Source organism: Electrophorus electricus, chromosome 1 (genome assembly GCF_013358815.1).
Source record: "Electrophorus electricus isolate fEleEle1 chromosome 1, fEleEle1.pri, whole genome shotgun sequence".
Taxonomy (NCBI): domain Eukaryota; kingdom Metazoa; phylum Chordata; class Actinopteri; order Gymnotiformes; family Gymnotidae; genus Electrophorus; species Electrophorus electricus.
The window spans coordinates 35956032-35976629 of record NC_049535.1 but is presented as its reverse complement, the minus strand read 5'-3'; the positions used below and the strand labels follow the sequence as shown (position 1 = coordinate 35976629).

Sequence of the window (20598 nt, the reverse complement as noted above, 5' to 3'; positions counted from 1 at the left end):
ACAGTACATCCGATTCTATAGGATATTAAGTTCAGATGAACAGTTATGGACCAGTGAGTAAATAAAGACAGATAGCTCACAGTATACACTGTCCTGTAGCTCACTTGGCTTAATTAATACTAAGATAAATTATTTCTTGCTAAATGCAAATGTGCATGTATTTTTGTGGTGGTTTCCTTGTTAGTGGCCATGAGTCATTCCACAGACTCAGTAAAAGAGAACAGCGATATTACATATAGTGATCCTACTGACACCTGTGTTCTGAAACGTCTGGACTGGACACCAATCACCAATGGAAGAACTGAAATAAACACCATCTAACCTTTTACCCATCCACTTCTTTACCAAGGAATCCTTGGACTTTCTCTAAACTTGTATCCATGTCTTTTCTTGCCATTGGAGCATGTGGATCAAAGAAGGTAAAACAGAACTTTGAGACCTTAAGAACTTCACCAGTACCAGTGTGCCCAGGACTTCACCAGTACCAGTGTATCCAGAAATTCACCAGTACCAGTGTGTCCAGGACTTCACCAGTACCAGTGTGTCCAGGACTTCACCAGTACCAGTGTGTCCAGGACTTTCTGTTGTGCGGAAGTCTTTCTTTAGTTTAAAGTGAGTTAGTTTAGGACTACGACACCTCTCACTGTATCTGATGAGTATTGATATGAACTCAGTATCTTGTGACCAGTCGGATCAGGATTTACTGTTGGATCAGTCTCAGTTGGTTTTTGGGTTGAGCCTCGCTCACACTTGCGCACGCGCACACACACGCATGCACACATGCACACGCGCACGCACGCACGCACGCATGCACGCGCGCACACACACACTCACACACACACACACACACACACACACACACACACACACACACACACACACACACACACACAGCACACAGTCTATCTCTCTGTCTCTGGCTGTGGGGTAAAACACTCTCCTTAATCAAATTCCCCCTCCATTGATTCTGCAACTAGAAACCCACCGAGACAGCAAGAATGGACACGACACAATGCTGAGCACATGGTACAGTCCCCCGCACACGTTACAGTCCCCCGCACATGGTACGGTTCCCCGCACACGGTACGGTTCCCCGCACACGTTACAGTCCCCCGCACATGGTACAGTCCCCTGCACACGCGTCAGCACTATCTTGTGCTATAAGGGGAAACCGTTACAAGAACTGGAAACAAAGTGAAAGTGTTCTGTCTATCTTTTATTTCTTTATTTCAATTCTCACATTAACCAGCCTCAACCGCTGAGATGTTATTAGATTGTTTTATTTGGTTGTTCAAAGCATCTTACATTTCACTCATTAAGCCAAAAAGCAAAACCCTACAGAAGCAGTGGAAGTCGAAAGGCAGTCGCCGTGGTGATGAGCAGACCACACCGATCCTTGTGGCGGACATACAAGAAATCAGACCCAGTTTTGATCTAACTAACTAATCAGACCCAGTTCTGATATAACTAACAAGGTTTCGAGCCGGACCTAAGTAAGATGTGTCCAGTTCCCCTCTGGTACGCAGACACATGGTTTATAAAGACTGATACAAGCATGTAAGTAAAACCTCACTCCGTCACAATACATAACATGTTCACAGCACCATCAGCACGTGTCCCATGAGATATTACAGCTGTGTCCCTTGTAAATTAATCTATTAAACATGATACATACTGTATATGAGCTTGCAAAGGAACATATACAATAAAAAAGCATTTGTCACAACTTGAAGGCTATAAACATGTTATATATTCCATTAGGACGGAGTTAAACTGTATACATCTCTGCACAGATCAGAGAAAACCATAGACCTCTTCACACAGATCATGTTAACAGGTTTCCCATAGGCCCTGGACTTTTTGCCCCATCAGAAATGTACTTTATGTACAGGAAGTGGGTGCACACAGACGTGAACATGGGTGTAACATGCACAGGATAAAGCACTAAACGTGTTTTAAAATGCACCTGACATTATAGCGGAATTGTGAAACGAACAGTGTCAATCTTGTATCTGGTAAATGGATAATGCTCTACGTGTTGAGCTTTGTGTCATTCTTAAGTCCAAAACAGAAACACACTGTAAGCACACTGTCAGTCAGAAAGCAGGAAATACCAAGAGATGGCAATGAGCTGTTCCTGTGTGACTCTCAGCCCCAGTTCTTACACCATTTTAGGCTTTTTTGTTAACCTAAAGTGACTCTTTAAACTTCATTTAGATGTTAGTGGCAAATTTTCCTGTTTCTCAATCCAGACCCAGTGAGATTAAGGGGCCCTGTGATAACATTACTCACATCATCCATGAAGAGTGTAATTATCAAACATCAGCCTGGATCTGAGGCAACTCAGGTCACACAGTGAGATCCTGTCAGTGAACTACTACTAGACTATGGTTTTACAGCCTCAGATATCAGAGAATTAACAGCAACATTTGAATAAAAAAAACACCAATGAATGAATGAATGAGAGTGAGTGAATGAATGAATGAATGAGTTCAGTGCATCCCTCATTCCCTCATGCTTGTATATTAATTCTACTCTTCACAAACACAGCTGTGCATACGTCATATTTCCCCCCCATTGCTGGCCATCGCTGGCCTGCACGCCACCTTCAGCGCGATGAACTTTGACCCCAGCTTCACTGGGTGGCACTCTCCGTGGGGAGGGCCCTGGTATTGAGCACCTTCTCGGGCTGCTGGGACACTGCTTTCCCCTCCGGGCTGCTCAGATCCACCAGCTCCCCCTCCTCCTCCCACTCCTCCTCCTCCTCCGGCTCCGCCTCTATCTCGCGCATGGGCACAGGCTCCTCCTCACCCTCGCGGATCTTCTTCACGTAGAAGGTGAAGGGGGGCACGCGGTAGGTGGTGGTCTTGGGGCGGGTGTGGGCGGAGCGCCCAGGGGTCAGAGACTTCTTCAGTTTGTCTCGGGAGGTGCGGAGCTTCTCTCTGCGCTCGGTGCTAGGCGTGATTCTCGTGCTCAGCTTGCCCATCTTCTTGCCCAGACTCTGTTTGGTTCTCTGCAGGTTCTCCCGTGTCCTCAGGCGGGTCTTCTCCAGGTTCTCCCGGGTTCTCTGCCTGGTCTTCTCCAGGTTCTCCCTGGTCTTCTGCCTGGTCTTCTCCATCTGCTCCTTGCTGAAGGCCTTCTTCAGCTCGTCCACACGCTGTAGGCCACTCCTCTTTATGCGGGCGGCTCGAGACTCCTCCACGGTCTCCTCGATCTCCACCTCCTCATCAGAGCCCCGTGCCTCCCCTCCACCTCCACCCAGCACCAGCTCATCTTCTTCTCCTACTGGAGCAGATGGTGTAGGGGTTAGGATGGGTTTCTCCTAAGAGGGGAAGGCAGTGAGAGAAGGAGAGAGAGAGAGGAGAGAGAGAAGGAGAGAATAAATATTAAACAATAAATAAACATAACTGACATGTTTTAGTTGTGATGTTACCAGTTCTATTTAATGCAATTCGTATTTTTATTTTAAACTTTTGCTCTTTGCTGTAGGAAACAGTTGAAACACTTTTGGACAATGTGTGCTAGCTCACAAAAAGGACATGATTTAATTTACCTATATTTATCCATCCCACTGTATGGCGACACACGTGCCTGTTTCAACTAATTACTGATTTGAGTCTGCATATAATTAGCCCACAATTACCCAAATCAAGCTACAATCAAAATGTTCGCTTCCACTCGAAGTTAATAAATGTTATTTTGGAGGCTAGCCTGCCATTTAGAATTCAGAACGCATCTTCAGACATCAGCAGCGAGGAACTGCTATAATGAAGGGTCGGGGGACTCCTGTGGCGTGAAAATGATACGATTTTTATGCAGCCAGTTCGGCGATTTTTGTGTCATTTTTTGTCACAACCGGATGAACGTAATTTACAGAGGTGACGGCCGCCCCCTAGTGGCCTTTTAAAACACCTACTACAAATTTCTCATTTTTAAACTACTAAAGTAATATCTAATAAGTACACTATTACTACTCCCTTCAAAAGTACTTGGGTCTACTATAAATATCGCTCTGGAAGTGATAACATACCGCAACATAGATGAAGAAATAATCCAGAATTCTTTCTGCATGATTTGACTGTTAAATAATAACCAGGGTGCCTCGTCTCACGCGCATCTACAACGCTAAGAAAACCGCAGAACAGGCAGAACCGTCACGTGCAGAGAGGCTTCCGCATGATAACAGAAGTGGTGAACACGTGCAAACGGACTAACCATCCTTACAAATGGTTCGTGCAAAAGGAGTTATTTTTATTAAAGCTCCCCCTGGTGGTGACGGGCAGGAGCAACCCTCTAAAACGCTTGATAAACGTTCACTATGAACGTGAAGCTCTCCCTCTCAGTGGCACGCGCACGGTCCTTTCCGTGGACCCACGCAGCTGTGCCGCGTGATTGTAATTAGCTAGATGTGGACACATCACTAACTTCGTCGGTTTTCGGCAAACGTACACTCTTAAATTGCATCGTCTTGATAGAGGTGTTGCATTTATAACGTTACATCGTCTAAAGCGTTATAAGGTTTCACTGGGACGTTTTCGTCAAGCTGAAACGTGTCAAGGAAAAATTTGGCACAAGAACTTAACAGCGTGTGTTCAGAGTGGCTTTCGAAAATGCTGGCAAAGCACCCAGCAGCTGCCGTCCTCCCGAGTCTTCACCGTGCAGCGGAGCCCAACTAAGGCTCCGTTAAAGCGGAGATAAAAAAGCAGGGCGTTTGTTTGCCGCCTGTATATAGTGGCACGCGACCTCAGCTCCGTGGACTTGAGTGGGAGTCATATTCTGTGCGTGCGTGCTTTTATTTCAGGCTCCGCTTCCCTGCACCCTGGATTCCGTATCTCCCTTTCCCTGGACTTCAGCCGTCACCCCACCCCACCTTTCATACTGCAATAAACAAATAAATACCGATGCTGTCACCGTAGCGACAGCCAGCAATAGTCTCCACTCCAGGCAGGGGGCAGCAGTAAACATCTGACTCAACCACACATTACCAAACTTAACTCGACGTGAAGGGCACCACAGTAGGGCCGTTTGGGAATGTGAGCAAAGCACAGAATCTGTGTACTGTGCAAGAGACTGTGTGTGTGTAAACGTGGTGGCATACTAGCAGAGACTATGAATATGTCATGCTCACAAAGTGCTGCTTCACCATAAAGACCAGCAGTACTGATGCCACTGTGTTCTCACTAGTCACTGTTCTGTCTACGGTCCCTGTGTTCTCACTAGTCACTGTTCTGTCTACGGTCCCTGTGTTCTCACTAGTCACTGTTCTGTCTACGGTCCCTGTGTTCTCACTAGTCACTGTTCTGTCTACGGTCCCTGTGTTCTCACTAGTCACTGTTCTGTCTACGGTCCCTGTGTTCTCACTAGTCACTGTTCTGTCTACGGTCCCTGTGTTCTCACTAGTCACTGTTCTGTCTACGGTCCCTGTGTTCTCACTAGTCACTGTTCTGTCTACGGTCACTGTGTTCTGTTGTTTTGTTTTTTTGCCATTTTTTTTCTGTTGATGTACTGAACACAACAAACGCTTGAGTCCAGATATTTCACGGCACACTTTGTATTAGACAGACAGCTAGAGGACAATAGCAAACTTCCCTACCATTATGCAGACAGGCTGTCCTGGCAACCCACAAGATCTGCAGTGACTCTGTGGAACTGTACACAAAATAATTGTGACTCCTGTAGAAATGTGAAGTTTTCTGAACAGGTGTGTTTGAAAAAAAGAGAAAAAGACGAAGAGGAAAGGGGAGAAGAGTAAGGTAGAGAGTGAGAGAATGAAAGAGAGAGTGAGAGCATGAGTGAGAGAGGGGGAGAGAACAAGAGAGTGAGAGAACGCATGAGTGAGAGAGTGAGACAGCATGAACGAGTCTCTTGCCTTCTTTTGAGCAGTGTTGAAAGCCACAGTGAGGATGAATGAGATGACAGCTGCTCTGCACTGCTGCTAGAGAAAACATTCTATTAATGCAACTCAGTCACGCACCTCCACCCCCTACTACCCCACCCATTAACTACCCTTCACCCCCTTCTACTACCCCACCCATTAACTACCCTTCACCCCCTTCTACTACCCCACCCATTAACTACCCTTCACCCCCTCTACTACCCCACCCATTAACTACCCTTCACCCCCCTCTACTACCCCACCCATTAACTACCCTTCACCCCCTTCTACTACCCCACCCATTAACTACCCTTCACCCCCTTCTACTACCCCACCCATTAACTACCCTTCACCCCCTCTACTACCCCACCCATTAACTACCCTTCACCCCCCTCTACTACCCCACCCATTAACTACCCTTCACCCCCTTCTACTACCCCACCCATTAACTACCCTTCACCCCCCTCTACTACCCCACCCATTAACTACCCTTCACCCCCTACTACTACCACCAATTAACTACCCTTCACCCCCTCTACTACCCCACCCATTAACTACCCTTCACCCCCTTCTACTACCCCACCCATTAACTACCCTTCACCCCCCTCTACTACCCCACCCATTAACTACCCTTCACCCCTTCTACTACCCCACCCATTAACTACCGTTCACCCCTTCTACTACCCGACCCATTAACTACCCTTCACCCCTTCTACTACCCCACCCATTAACTACCCTTCACCCCTTCTACTACCCCACCCATTAACTACCCTTCACCCCTTCTACTACCCCACCCATTAACTACCCTTCACCCCCTTCTACTACCCCAGCCATTAACTACCCTTCACCCCTTCTACTACCCCACCCATTAACTACCCTTCACCCCCTTCTACTACCCCACCCATTAACTACCCTTCACCCCCTTCTACTACCCCACCCATTAACTACCCTTCACCCCCTTCTACTACCCCACCCATTAACTACCCTTCACCCCCTTCTACTACCCCACCCATTAACTACCCTTCACCCCTTCTACTACCCCACCCATTAACTACCGTTCACCCCTTCTACTACCCCACCCATTAACTACCCTTCACCCCTTCTACTACCCCACCCATTAACTACCCTTCACCCCTTCTACTACCCCACCCATTAAACTACCCTTATCCTTATCATTATCCAAATATGTAGTTAAGTGTTATTTAATAAAATGTCATGTGAACAGTGATTTGTCTTCTAAGGTCCATGAAACCTGCTACATAAAATGATCGATTTTTTCTGTGAATGTAGTGCTTTATTTCTCCTTTTCACCCTCAGACACTCACATGTCTAGCAGATATCTCGGATGGCAGCTTGTCACTTGAAGCATGGCTGAGCTGCTATAACTGGAGATGCCTCCATCTTGGGATCTCACTGGAGAACACATGGATCAGCTCACCTGACAAGCTCACGCAACCCTGCGTAACCATTTCTCATTGGTTCACTTGACTTGATCGTTTCCCTCTGCATGTCCCTCCAGTCCATCATGTGTTTGTTCAGTGTCTCGTCATCTCCAGACTCATCCTGGCAGGTCTCCCCTCTGTGCTGTCATACCCCTGCAGCACCTCAGCATGTTTTCAACCTCCTGAAGTTCTCACCAGCTGTGTTTACATTTACGGGATTTATCTGACACCTTTATCCAAAGCAACTTACAATCATGTCTGAACACAACTTGAGTTGTTAAGGTTTAAGGGTCTTGCTCAGGGACCCAACAGTGACAACTTGGTGGTGTTGAGACTTGAACTGGCAACCTTCAGATTACTAGTCCAGTACCACTGAGCTACCACTACCAGTGTGTTCCCTCCACTGGCCCCCTGTAGCAGCTCACAGCACATTTAAAACACTGATATTTGTCTGCAAAGCCATATCTGGGCCAGCACCTACACACCTAATCAAACCCCGTTCTGCACCACACTGCCCTCAATCCTCTGTTAGTGCTCGAGCTGAACCACTGACCCTCCAGACACAAAGACGACATCTATCAGCACTCTTCTCTGTCACTTTCACCAAGTCAGTGTAAATATGCACTTTTACTATCTTTTGTTCCACTCTAGCCTGGACATTAGGCTTTTCTCGCATGCGCTGATCTATCCGCTGTCACAGGAGGACATGAACATGACACTTCTGAATACTGTACATGTGACTCCAATCACCAGTGTTTCCCCTCTCATTCAGTACCTTTCCTTGCTAGAACTTTAGGAAGTGTTATTAAAGGAGAACCAACCCCTAGTTTTATAAAGTAGTCACTCTTCATCAGCTTTGCTTCAGGGTGGAGGAAGTCCAACCCCCTTCACAGTTCCTCACTGGGCTTATACAGGCTCAAACAGGCCTGAAGTTTTAGCCTTCAAAACCTCCATGTCCCCTTTTGGGAAGAAAATGGAATTCTAATGGATTTTACACTTTATGCAGAAGATGACAAATGGTTATGATGTACTGGGAGAACTGCATGTACACACACACACACACACACACACACACAAAAAAAAATCCGGATGTGAAGGTGGCATAACTCAGTACAGGGCCAGATCATAGTCCTACAAATGCTTTCTCTCACTCTCTCTGTCTCTCTCTCTCAGACACACAGCATATGAGTACATTTAATTTCTTAAAAAGATACTTACAGATGAAGTCTGTAAGTCTTCATGCACTCATGCATATACACACTGCAGGACAAACTCCTGTCAGACCTTCACTCATACAGGCACTGCTATATTAAGCTCTTGGCACTGAAACTGAGATGACAGCTATTTTAATACTACCAAAACCAGAGAGTATCATAATATCAACCAATGGAGGCAAGGAACTAGCTTAGCTCGCTAGTATAGGTAAGGCTAGTATAGATAACTCTATTATAGGTAACGCCAGTATAGGTAATTTTAGTATAGCTGATGCTAGTATAGGTAATGCTAGTATAGGTAACGCTAGTGTAGGTAAATTTAGTATAGGTAACTCTAGTACAGGTAATGTTAGTATAGGTAATGCTAGTAAAGGTAATACCAGTATAGGTAACGTTGGTATAGGTAACGCTAGTACAGGTAACGTTAGTATAGGTAATGCTAGCAAAGGTAATACCAGTATAGGTAACGTTAGTATAGGTAACGCTAGTACAGGTAACGTTAGTATAGGTAATGCTAGTAAAGGTAATACTAGTATAGGTAACGTTGGTATAGGTAACGCTAGTACAGGTAATGTTAGTATAGGTAACGCTAGTACAGGTAACGTTAGTATAGGTAACGCTAGTATAGGTAACGTTAGTATAGGTAATGCCAATATAGGCAATGCTAGTATAGGTAATGTTAGCTACTAGCAAACTTTTCATCTTTGTTTACATAGAGGCTCTTTATGTTCCTACTTGTGTAACATTCAAAGAAAAGCCTGTGTTGTTATATAAATCTATAAGATGTATCTTTGTCAAGCCATTTGTCAGGTAGCTAGCTATAACCCTAATCCTATTTCATCAACAACACACAACTCATAAGCTTGCTTGCTAGCTAACTAGCTAGTTTGATTGGTTAAAGATCCACTCTAGTTCAGCTAACGCTAGTAGGTCCAACACTGACGTGGAAACAGTTTTTTGATAAGACATCTAGCTACTTAATTTGTTAATATCAAGTTCTGTTTGAGAACTGATATATCCCTGATGCAGACTGAAACATATACGGTTCATAGCATGGTTTTAATTTAGATTGTGCATGACACTGTAAATAGTCAGCTCGCTTACATACACAGAGGCTCATTTTATGTATTTGTTTATTTATTTTGACGCAATGTCGTCGTAACTGACTATGAGTCTTGTAGTGTGACATCACCAAAGAACATTCACGCAGTGTCTGAGACGCTCCACGACCCCCGACGAACAGTCTAGTATATCTGGACTGTTTGGTATTTTTCTGCCTGCTCTGACTTTGTTTGCCGTTGAACAGTAGGGTGAGATGACACCTGTTTCTTCTTATCGTAAGACCGGCAACAACACACCAAGCGCTTCTGCAGCCATGATGGATGACCTGTGAAGTCGTGCGACGCCATGAACGATGATTGGTTGGCACGAAACGTATTGCGTGGCTGGAGTCCCGACCAGGACACGGTAAGAATTTAGGACAATACAGTCGCCTAATCCGGGTGTTGTGACAAATATCACGCAGTCTGACTATGGCATGAGAACCGGTCACAAGCTGAAATATTCCTAAAACCAGGCATAAAGCTTACAGAAGTATTTGGCTGGAAATAACTCCCGTGGGGTTTTTAAAGTTGTTCTAATATTTTAAAGCCACGTAAACTAATCTAACATGCTGCGCATAAAACAGGTGAATTCCCACTCGTACCAGGCCACAGCAGTAGATGCGTCTCTGCAGATGATAATGATAACAGCGACAGTTCTGCTCTCACACACTAGTTGGTTCCCCAAGAGAGAAGCCTCTCGGGTCAGATCTGCACACAGAGCCTAATCTTAGTTCACATCTGTTGAGTCTGTGAGCCATCATGGTGCTTCTCTGTAAACCATCCAGTCAGAACAAGCAAACAAAAACACACATAAAACAGCTTGTTTTATTTGAGGGCCAAATCATAGGGTTGGAAATGGTGTGTTTGTGGAGGTCCTTTGGCTGAAAGGTGCCTACAACACACAGACGTCTGTGATTCAATGTAGAAAAAACAATCCATCTTCAGGTGTTTGAGCTCTCATACACAGCTCTCATACACAGAGTAAAACCCAGGACCTGTCAGTGACAGCGGTCTTCAGGACCTGACCTGTCAGAGACAGGGGTTTTTCTCCTCTCAGTGACGGTGGTCTTCTATGTCACCCTGTATCCAGCACAGGGGTCCCTGGCCTCTGCTGATAGCTCACATCACACTTTAAGGATCTGAGAAACACACTAAACTACTAGAACATTGACAGTGCTGCTACTAGTGTAATGACTAGTAGAGAGTCATTGAGTGTTTGAGGGTGCAGCCATGTTGTGTTGAACTGTCCACACCACAGAGCTCAGCCTGAATACGAATCCTAATGGGTGTGTGTGGAAATACAGCCTGTTTTGAGTGTTTTTTCCCAGTCAGTTCCACTGAGAAACTGTCTATTTATATGCTAATCTCAGTTATTGACAAGCTCCATTATCAGACCTACCCAGGTATTGTCAGACCTAGTTCTGATACACTGACCAGTAGTGAGGGTTTGTCAGACCTAGTTCTGCTACACTGACCGGAGGTAATGGATTATCAGACCCAAGTCTGCATCAGGAGATGCTTTTTAAAATGGGACAAATTAGAGGGCTTAGAAGCATTGTTCAAGGGCCTTGGAGCACCCAAAGAACACAAGCATGATAGAAGTGTGATGTGTAGTGTGTAACAGTCTGAGATCCAGATGTGGTGTGTATGTGGTGTGCAAGAGTCTTGAGATCCAGATATGAATAGCATAACAGAGTGAAAACAAAGCACTTCATACCCTGGTTAGGATCTGCAGAGAGCTGCTGTGTGTGTGGCAGTCGCGGTTCTGTTGCAACTGACGACCCAGTTTAAATTTAAGAGCCATGTAGAAGAATGCTGCTATTCCAGGACCTGAAAGAGAACATCTGTGACACAACATCAACGCCACTCATGCATGTCTCTCTCACAGCAACACACACACCTGTTTGGGTACATCTGATACTCTGCAGAAAATAGACAGCAGACCAATGTGCCTGCATAGAAATGTCCAAAACGACCTACAGTGTAACAGTGAGGAGCGTAGACATTCTATGGCATAACAGTGTGAGGAGTGGAGAGACGTCCTACAACGTAACAGTGTGAGGAGCGTAGATGTCCTACAGCGTAACAGCGTGAGGAGCGTAGATGTCCTACAGTGTAACAGCATGAGGAGCGTAGACGTCCTACAGCGTAACAGCATGAGGAGCGTAGACGTCCTACAGCATAACAGCGCGAGGAGCGTAGACGTCCTACAGCATAACAGCGCGAGGAGCGTAGACGTCCTACAGCATAACAGCGCGAGGAGCGTAGAGACAACACGCCTAATGCCCCCAGACACACAGAGACAACACCTCGAATGCCCCCAGACACACAGAGACAACACCCTGAATGTCCCTAGACACCCAGAGACAACACCCCGAATGCCCCTAGACACACAGAGACAACACCCCGAATGCCCCTGGACACACAGAGACAACACCCCGAATGCCCCTGGACACACAGGGATGTTGTCTCTGTGTGTCTGGGGGCATTTGAGGTGTTGCCTCTGATTCCCCCACAGGCAGAAGAAAACTTTTCTTCCTATGTGATGTTTCCATAAATACACTTTTAATGTTCCCCTCCAAATGTCTCTCATTTCCAGAGACTTAAAGAAATGCACACACACACACACACACACAAACTCTCTCTCTCTCAGGCCCAGTCATCCAGTGAGATACCAATTTAACAGCAGTAATTTATATGGACCTCTTAGGAGCTGTGTTATGCGCAACTTGATATCTGTTTAATGTTGTGTAAGCTGTAGCTTCAGTGGACCCTGATGCCAGGACAACACACACACCCACACCCACACCCACAGAGCTGGTACTGAGATTCTCACATTCTTTCCTTTTAGGTGTCAGTAGGTGGATGTCAGAATATATCACATCATTTGGGGAAAACTGAATCAGTTTTGTTTGGAACAAGGAAAAAGTTAAAGATTCATTAGTGGAAGCTAAGAACACGATTAAATATGGAGGATGAATGTTAGATTATATGTCAGGCAAGGAGCAGGCAGATAGAGTTTTAACTAAGGCTTAGGTTAGGGGCTTTGGTACAGCTCTATTTTAATGATGCCTGTTCTTCGTGGTTAGGGTTAGGGGCTTTGGTACAGCTCTATTTTAATGATGCCTTTTTAATTGTGTGAGGTGTATGAGGTGTGTGAGGTGTATAAGGTGTGTGAGGTTTCATGGAGATGGACAATCTCAGATGTGCTGCCCCAGCGTGTGAGTGGAGTGTGTTGTGTCCCCTGTATATGTGCAGTTGAAATTTAAATGACTGATCGTGTGTGAGGTTTAAAGTATGCTGTTAAGAAATTGATTCAAGATTGGGTTATGGGTAATAATTAGATGGATATGTTATGTATGATATGTTTTGAATTTTATTTGAGCTCTTATGAGCAAATGTATTGTAAGCCACATTTGCTATTTTCATCTGTTGCCTAATAGAGGATCATGTTTTGTATAAGGGAAAACAATGCAAATAAGTGTTTGGACCTATTTGTGTTGTCCCAGACAGTTTCTGGTTTTATTACAGACACCATGTCAGTATGTCAGTCCATATGCCAGTATGGACATTCACTAATCCAGTATGGACATTACAGACACCATGTCAGTATGTCAATGTGGACATTCACTAACCCAGTGTGGAACACCCAAATCAAATCAAACACGGTTATATAGATGAACTTCACACAAATGAACTTCAGTGCACTTTATCTACAGCTGAGTTAGTACAGAGCAGTACAGGTTAGCACAGGTCAATACAGAGCATTACAGAGCAGTACAGCTCAGTACAGAGCAATACAGGTTAGCACAGGTCAGTACAGAGCAGTACAGGATAGTACAGGACAGTACAGAGCATTACAGAGCAGTACAGGTTAGCACAGGTCAGTACAGAGCATTACAGAGCAGTACCGGTCAGTACAGAGCAGTACAGGATAGCACAGGTCAGAACAGAGCATTACAGAGCAGTACCGGTCAGTACAGAGCAGTACAGGTTAGCACAGGTCAGTACAGAGCAGTACCGGTCAGTACAGGCTGGTCTGTAGGAAGGAAACTTAAGTGCAGACAAAGATTCCTGCATGTGTGCGTGTGCACTTGCATCTGTGTGCAGGCGTGTGTGTGTGTGTGTGTGTGTGTGTGTGTGTATGTGTATGCACCTGCTAAAAGATGTGCACCTGTTGGGTCCCTGAGCATAACTCTCTCAGTGAGCATATAAGAGCTGACCCTGAAGCTGCGATATGTGGAAAAGCATTTCAATGTACTGTACATCATCCATCTGGCCTAGATAATCAAAAATACACACACCCCCTTAGTGACAGCCGTTCAGAGAAAGCTGAACCGCTCTGTGGACACTGCCTCAGAAAAACACCTCCATCTGTTTGCAGAGCTACATGCGTACAGGGTGCTTCTGTACTCCAGGGAGCCACTGGCCTGCACCATCTCAGATTTCCCCAGCACTTGTGGTCCAGCTCACGAGGGGCTCGATAGCTCATTAGCTGATGAGCCGAATCAGGTGAAGGCAGGGGGTGGGGGCAGTGGTCTCCAGTACTGCAACTCAGAAAGCCCTGGGGTAAAGTACCCACAATTCCTTCAGCTTCCACACCCCCAATACAACGCTCTATCGCCCTCTGTCTTTCTCTCTCTGACAGTAACCTTGCTAAACTGCATTGCAGACATTACCACATTCTAAACTATAAGTAGACTGTCCATTGGTGGAGAAGAGGGAGCAGGGGGGGATGTCTCTGGGTGAATCTCAGTCTGTCATTCTACACCCTCCTCCGCCCCACATCACCTTCATGTTTCTCTACTGCATTCCAGCCTACAGTCCAACGACCGTCTAGTAAGCTCCCACGACGCTTTATACCACACCAGAACAGTCTAGTACGCTCCCACAACACTAGTAATGGTCCCATTGCAAAGGAAGGCCCATTACTGGGAAGAGACATAGGACATTTATTTGTCCTTCACTTTGCATTGTCTGTGCTCCCATAGACTACCATTCTGCTGAACTGGGCACAAAGGTGGTCATGTTGATACTACGAAGGAAGGTGTACGTGAAGGATGAAGGTGTGGCACTGGTCACTAAAGCAGAGCCAAATTATTCTGACCACTTAGACTGAATCTGCTTTACTGAAGTCTGCAGTTAAATAATAAACAAACAAGTCTCGCCATTAATCAGTAAAAAAAAAAAAAATACAACTACAGAGCACATGTATAAAAGAGAAAAGCCTTTTACTTTACACATACTGACCCAGCTCCCATGTGAGAAGTCTGTTGTTACGTTTAATTAAATCATAAGCATATGTCGACTTCCTTCAATAATACATACATAAATGTGAAATAAAAAGCTAAATAGAAAAAAGGTAAATTACTTCAAACTCTAGTCAAATTTAAAGGGAGTGGAGAACTTCAGCACACAAACACACACAGACATGCTCATAGCATCATACGTTTATGGCCAACACGCACACCTACACAAGTCCACTATCTGCACAGCACACGTGCTTTAACACAGCTGGATACACCATCACACTGAGACAGTAAACGTGTGGACGAGAGAGAGAGAAACAGCATTATTTAAGATTCGGCCATTTCCTTCTCTGCCTTCCTTACAACATTTATCAAATATTACAAATATCAGTTTCATCACACCACATTATCACTGGTGTGTGGTATGTGAAGAACTCTTTAAAACCACTGAGACATCCACAATCCCACAAACCCTACCAGAATCCCGTTTGTTTTTGTTTTTAAAAAAAAAGGTACTGCACCACATGCGCAATTGAGTTTTGGGGGAAATTTTAAAACCTGTGTTGAATCAGGGTAGATGAAACCAGTTCTCACCAGCTGGTTGCTAGGGGAGCCCACAGTCTACTGTAACCGATATATTTCTCATAACTGCAAACATACTTAGCTAGCTTAGCTAGGTTTCTAACACAACAAAATAACTCTAAAAATGTAATCTGTATTGCACACAGGAACTGAACTCTACCTCTTAAAATGCTCTAGCAAGAAATATAAAATTAAAAAAGCTATAATTTATTCAGCGTTTGGTGTTTTAGGCACATTTTTTTGTGAAATTTGAGTACTCCAGGGCATCTCTTCGTTTTGAGTTATTAATGATGAATTATTCATTTATCACAGAGTGCTGAATATATTCTGTATGTGTGAAATTCTGGCCATCTGTGGAAGGCTCATATCACAGGTCTCGGGGCACCACGTGTGGTCCCTGTCTGGGAGGAGCAGAAAGCTTCAGTATGACGCTACGCTCGGCTGGGAGCTGAGACCTTTTGATGCTGAAAGGGGAGTGCAGAACCGAGCCCTGCGGAGGAATCTCGCCTGCAAGCATGAGGACTACTGAACACATCCGCAGGTTCACCATGGCGACAGAGCCGATTCCAGGAAAGTCAGTGAGGTCCCTTCTGCCCATATAGACGATGTAATTCAGACATGCCCTAAAACAAACGTGGAGACTCGAACGTGTGCGCACACTGTACAGAACCCCTCCTCACAGCCCTCATCCACACTCACCTGGTAAATGAGCACTCTGAAGTTCTTCCTCTTGAGAAGCTCGTGTTCATTGTTCTCCAGCTTCTTGATTTGGCCCGCCTGCTGGTCCAGCTCGGTCCGCATGCCCTTCACGCTCACGTTCACCTTGCGTACCTTCCCCAGGAGTTTGGTGGCGGCCGCAGACGTGCTGCTCTGGCTCTTCGCTAGACGCGTCAGCTCATCCTGGACGCCCGCGACACTCTTCTCCACACGCTCTTGCCGTGCCTCCAGCCCGTCCTGTTTCTGCTGGATCTGGTCCACTGCACCGATGATCTTGTCCAGCAGGGCCAGTACCATCATGCCGGCGTCCTGGGCCTCAGACCTGGGGAGCTCCCCGCCGCCGTCCTCCCCAGGCACCGGCACCGGGTCCGCCTTGTTCTCCGCTCCGTTGATGTCGTCGGCCACAGTAACCTTGCGGTCGGAGGCCGGCGTGGTCAGCGATGGCTTGGCGGCAGCCATGACCAATGCCACCTCGTCATCGTCGGAGGAAGAGACCTCATCGACTGCTGGGCGAGCCTGCTTCAGGTTCGTGCCTGCCATGGCTGTCCACGCCGGCAAACTCACACACACACACACACACTCGCTGGACTCTCAGACGGAGACCTGCACAGCACACGCGCGCACGCAGCGTGTGGGAACGAACGCAGTCCAAAGAGTAAAAATAAAGCACTAAAAAAAGCCCTCAGCGGTCACACGAAGACATGCAGCATGAGTGCGACCTGCACGACTGTCCCAGCTTCACTCAGTCAGCCTGGCCTTTCTCGACATCAATATCGAACTCTACCTTTCAAAAAATCCCTTTGTCCTGTCCTTCTCTCTCTGTGTGCGCCTCTTCAGGGAGAATCCAGCCAAGGACTCCAGCAAGCCGGGCTGGGCACACTCAGCTCTGAGGCGTGTGTATGTGCAGGGCACAGTGGGTGAGACTGCGCTCAAATGTCACGGTTCACACTGAAGCCCCCCTGTCAAGAGTTCTCCTTCCCTTTCATGCCCCTCCTTCTAGAACAGTCACTTACCGTAAGGCCACACCCACGCTGACCATCTCTGGCTCAGGCTCGACCCTTTTGGAGGCTGCCAAAGACACATTTACGCAAGCACGCATACCCACACGCTTTGATATACATCTACAAATACATTTCGTATCTACAACACACAATTATGTCAGCTCAAGGCTATTCCAAGTTTTCCAAACTGACGGCAGAATTAGAACTATTGTTATTCAGAGACTTCCTGAAACAGGGGTTTGCATTCAGAATTTATTGGGTATTAAAAAGGCAGTAAGCAGAATTCCCTATGTGCTCCCGTGACCAGTCCCACTACACCAGGCAGGACAGAGAGATGGGATGATTGCCTCCCGTGCCGCTTCTTTATTGACAAGCACTTTAATTACCGCATGTAAGTGTGTAAAGCCACACAGGGCAAACGTCTTCATTGGGTTGAAGTCTAGTGTCTGAGATGATGAACTGGGTAGGTCAAACCAAGAAACTCAAACAGGACATGCCAACCAACACTGAAGATGAATGCATACATTTAGCTGTAAATGTGTGATTTGACATCCGAGTGTGATGATTTATGTCTGATTATTCACAGCACTAAAGGAAAAACAAAACTTATCAGCAGCAGTTGTGAGTGCGCGGGTAACGAACTACGCCACACTGGGCTGTGACCTGGAGCTCCTTCATTAGTGTCTGGTTAGCTCAGCCATCGTCACATGACCCAGAGGTTCAGGCCTTGTGATATTCTGTCCTGGATCAGTGTCCTGGATATCAGGTAAAACACACACAATAATCACAAGAGGACACGTTGTGGACTGTTAGTCCTGTTTGTTGGTGACGTGTACAGGTAAGAGAGGTGGACAGACATGAGGGAGGACAGAGCCATCCTGAGGGTCAACCTCACCACGAAAATGCCCAAAGAAATCATTCAGTGGACGAAAACTTCTCAGGCTAAGAAAGGAGGACAGAGAGAGAAACACACTGCAAAACTTCCAGACGAAAGGCCAGTCAAAAATCCGAGATCAATAATAAAATACTGAAAATTCCACCAGGAAAATGTTGGGGGCCCTTCTGTAGCTCCTGAAACAAACCTCTCACCTCCCCCTCTCTTCCCCTCTCACCTTTTGACCCTTTTTTTTTCTTGTCTTTTAATTTTTCCCAGGCTGAGGAACAGAAAGTCCACCCAGACAAGTCCACACAGACTGAATAAAGACTCCATCATACGGGCTGGTCTAAGATGGGCTGGTCTGCATTGGGTCGGGCTGGTCTATGATGGACAGGTCTATGACGGACTGGTCTGGGTCGGGTGAGTTCAGTCCTCAGATCGTCCCTCCAGAATGCTGTCAAACGTGAAGGGCAAGAACTTGAAGCCCTGACCGGTGTAGAACTTATTTTGAAACTCCACCCTACAGAGAGAGAGAGAGAGAGAGAGAGAGAGAGAGAGAGAGAGAGAGAGAGAGAGAGAGAGAGAGAGAGAGAGAGAGAGAGAGGTCACAAGTGAACGGCACATTTCTGAATGAACTCCATGTATGAGATGGGACAGATGCCACGTGAGTTACTACATAGTTGCCTTAAAGCTACGGCAAGCTTCACCCACAGGGGGCAACAGAGATTGATTTCTCTTGTATTCAGCTGTAAGTGAACCACGTTTCATCCTTTTAAACCATGACAACCCCACAAACAAACAAAGAAGCCTATCAGGCCCAAGATGTTTTAGTGTGGGAGAAGTGTGTGTGGGCGTGGCCTCACCAGTGTAGGCGGAGAGCGTGTAGGAAGGCTGACAGGCCCTCCATGACCAGGAGAATGACCACCGTCATTGTGGCGAAGAACGCAAAGATGAAAGACACACCGAGGAAACCAAAAAGGCTCCTGGAGGCCAGACCAACATGCATCACCATCGACCACAAGACCTCGGACAGCTCTGCCAGGGACAGAAGACACACTCTCAAACTGCACAAACACCTGCTGAATTAGAAAGTGTGTGTGTGTAAGAGAGTGTCTCACATGCGTGTGCTAGACTGAGGGCCCACAGGCGTAGATATGAGGGGGCTTGTGTGTGTGTGTGTGTGTGTGTGTGTGTGTGTGTGTGTGTGTGTGTGTGTGTGTGTGTGTGTGTGTGAGAGAGAGAGAGAGAGAGAGAGAGAGAGAGAGAGAGAGAGACTCACGTGCGTGCGCTAGACTGAGGGCCCACAGGCGTAGATATGAAGCTGTGTTTGAGATGCAGCCTAAGCAATATTCTATTGTGTGGATGGCCTGATTCACTGCTACATCTACAAAATCAACCTGGGGGGGGAGAAGGGAGAGAGAGAGAGAGAGAGAGAGAGAGAGAGAGAGAGAGAGAGAGAGAGAGAGAGGAGAGAGAGAGAGAGGGAGGGAGGGAGGGAGGGAGAGAGAGAGAGAGAGAGAGAGAGAGAGGGAGGGAGAGAGAGAGAGAGAGAGAGAGAAGGCAGAGAACAAAAAGAACTGAAAGCTGATATTTAATGTCTACAACCTCCTCAGTTAAACTGGTCAAATCTTCTGATGTTCATGGATAATGTCACCACCTCATCAGACCATAATCAGACAGCCGAGCAACTTTACGTGACATCTACGTTAGAACACTACTAATTTGTAAAAATTTGGATGGCAGTGCTGTGGAACATCTCACTGTTGTCTCAACGATCATTAATCCAGGTAAGAATTCCCAGAATTTGATCAGCTAGGTGAAGGTAATTTGCATATGAAGTTAATGTCTGGTTTTTACTGTTATATAACTTGTTCTGGGTGCAGGTGTTTATGAATCTTGGGGCAGGGCAGGTTGGTGAGACTGACCAAGTCTCCCGGATGTGTGGTGAGACATTTCTTTTATTATTTTCTTTTATTCGAGAAAGACATAGCAGCTATTTCAGCATTAAACACCTGTTAAAGCAGCATTCAACACGGACTGAGAAGGTCCAACAATACACACATGGGTACACAAACACAGATTAAAACACACACACACACACACACACAGGTACACAAACACATATTAAAAAACACACACACACACACACAAACACACATTAAAACACACACACGGGTACACAAACACAGATTAAAACACACAGGTACACACACACAGATTAAAACACACACACACACACACACACACACACACACACAGGTACACAAACACAGATTAAAACACACAAACCCAGATTAAAACACATACACACACACACAGGTACACAAACACATACACACACACACAGGTACACAAACACAGATTAAAATACACACACAAGTACACAAACACAGATAAACACACACACACAAGTACACAAACAAAGATAAACACACACAAGTACACAAACACAAACTAAAACACACAGGTACACAAACACAGACTAAAACACACACACACAGGTACACAAACACAGACTAAAACACACACACACACAGG

The 20598-nt window shown here is 46.0% G+C and overlaps 2 protein-coding genes across 2 annotated transcripts in view; both read right to left on the bottom strand.

Moving 5' to 3' along the window:
* Positions 1 to 1214: 1214 nt before the first annotated feature.
* Positions 1215 to 17150, bottom strand: cavin1a (caveolae associated protein 1a). Its single transcript, XM_027029842.2, has 2 exons — positions 16165 to 17150; positions 1215 to 3322 (listed from the first exon to the last, which is right to left on the bottom strand). Exons 1-2 carry the CDS (start codon positions 16720 to 16722, stop codon positions 2636 to 2638), a joined length of 1245 nt encoding a protein of 414 aa, XP_026885643.2. The 5' UTR covers positions 16723 to 17150; the 3' UTR covers positions 1215 to 2635.
* Positions 17151 to 17421: 271 nt separating this feature from the next.
* Positions 17422 to 20598, bottom strand: part of atp6v0a1a (ATPase H+ transporting V0 subunit a1a) — a 28330-nt gene continuing 25153 nt past the window's right edge. The window contains exons 20-22 of the mRNA XM_035531135.1: positions 19340 to 19457; positions 18924 to 19095; positions 17422 to 18580 (exon numbers count right to left, since the gene is read on the bottom strand). Of these exons, the coding sequence (XP_035387028.1) occupies positions 18487 to 18580; positions 18924 to 19095; positions 19340 to 19457 (384 nt within the window). The 3' untranslated portion in view covers positions 17422 to 18486. The remainder of the gene's footprint in view (positions 18581 to 18923; positions 19096 to 19339; positions 19458 to 20598) is intronic.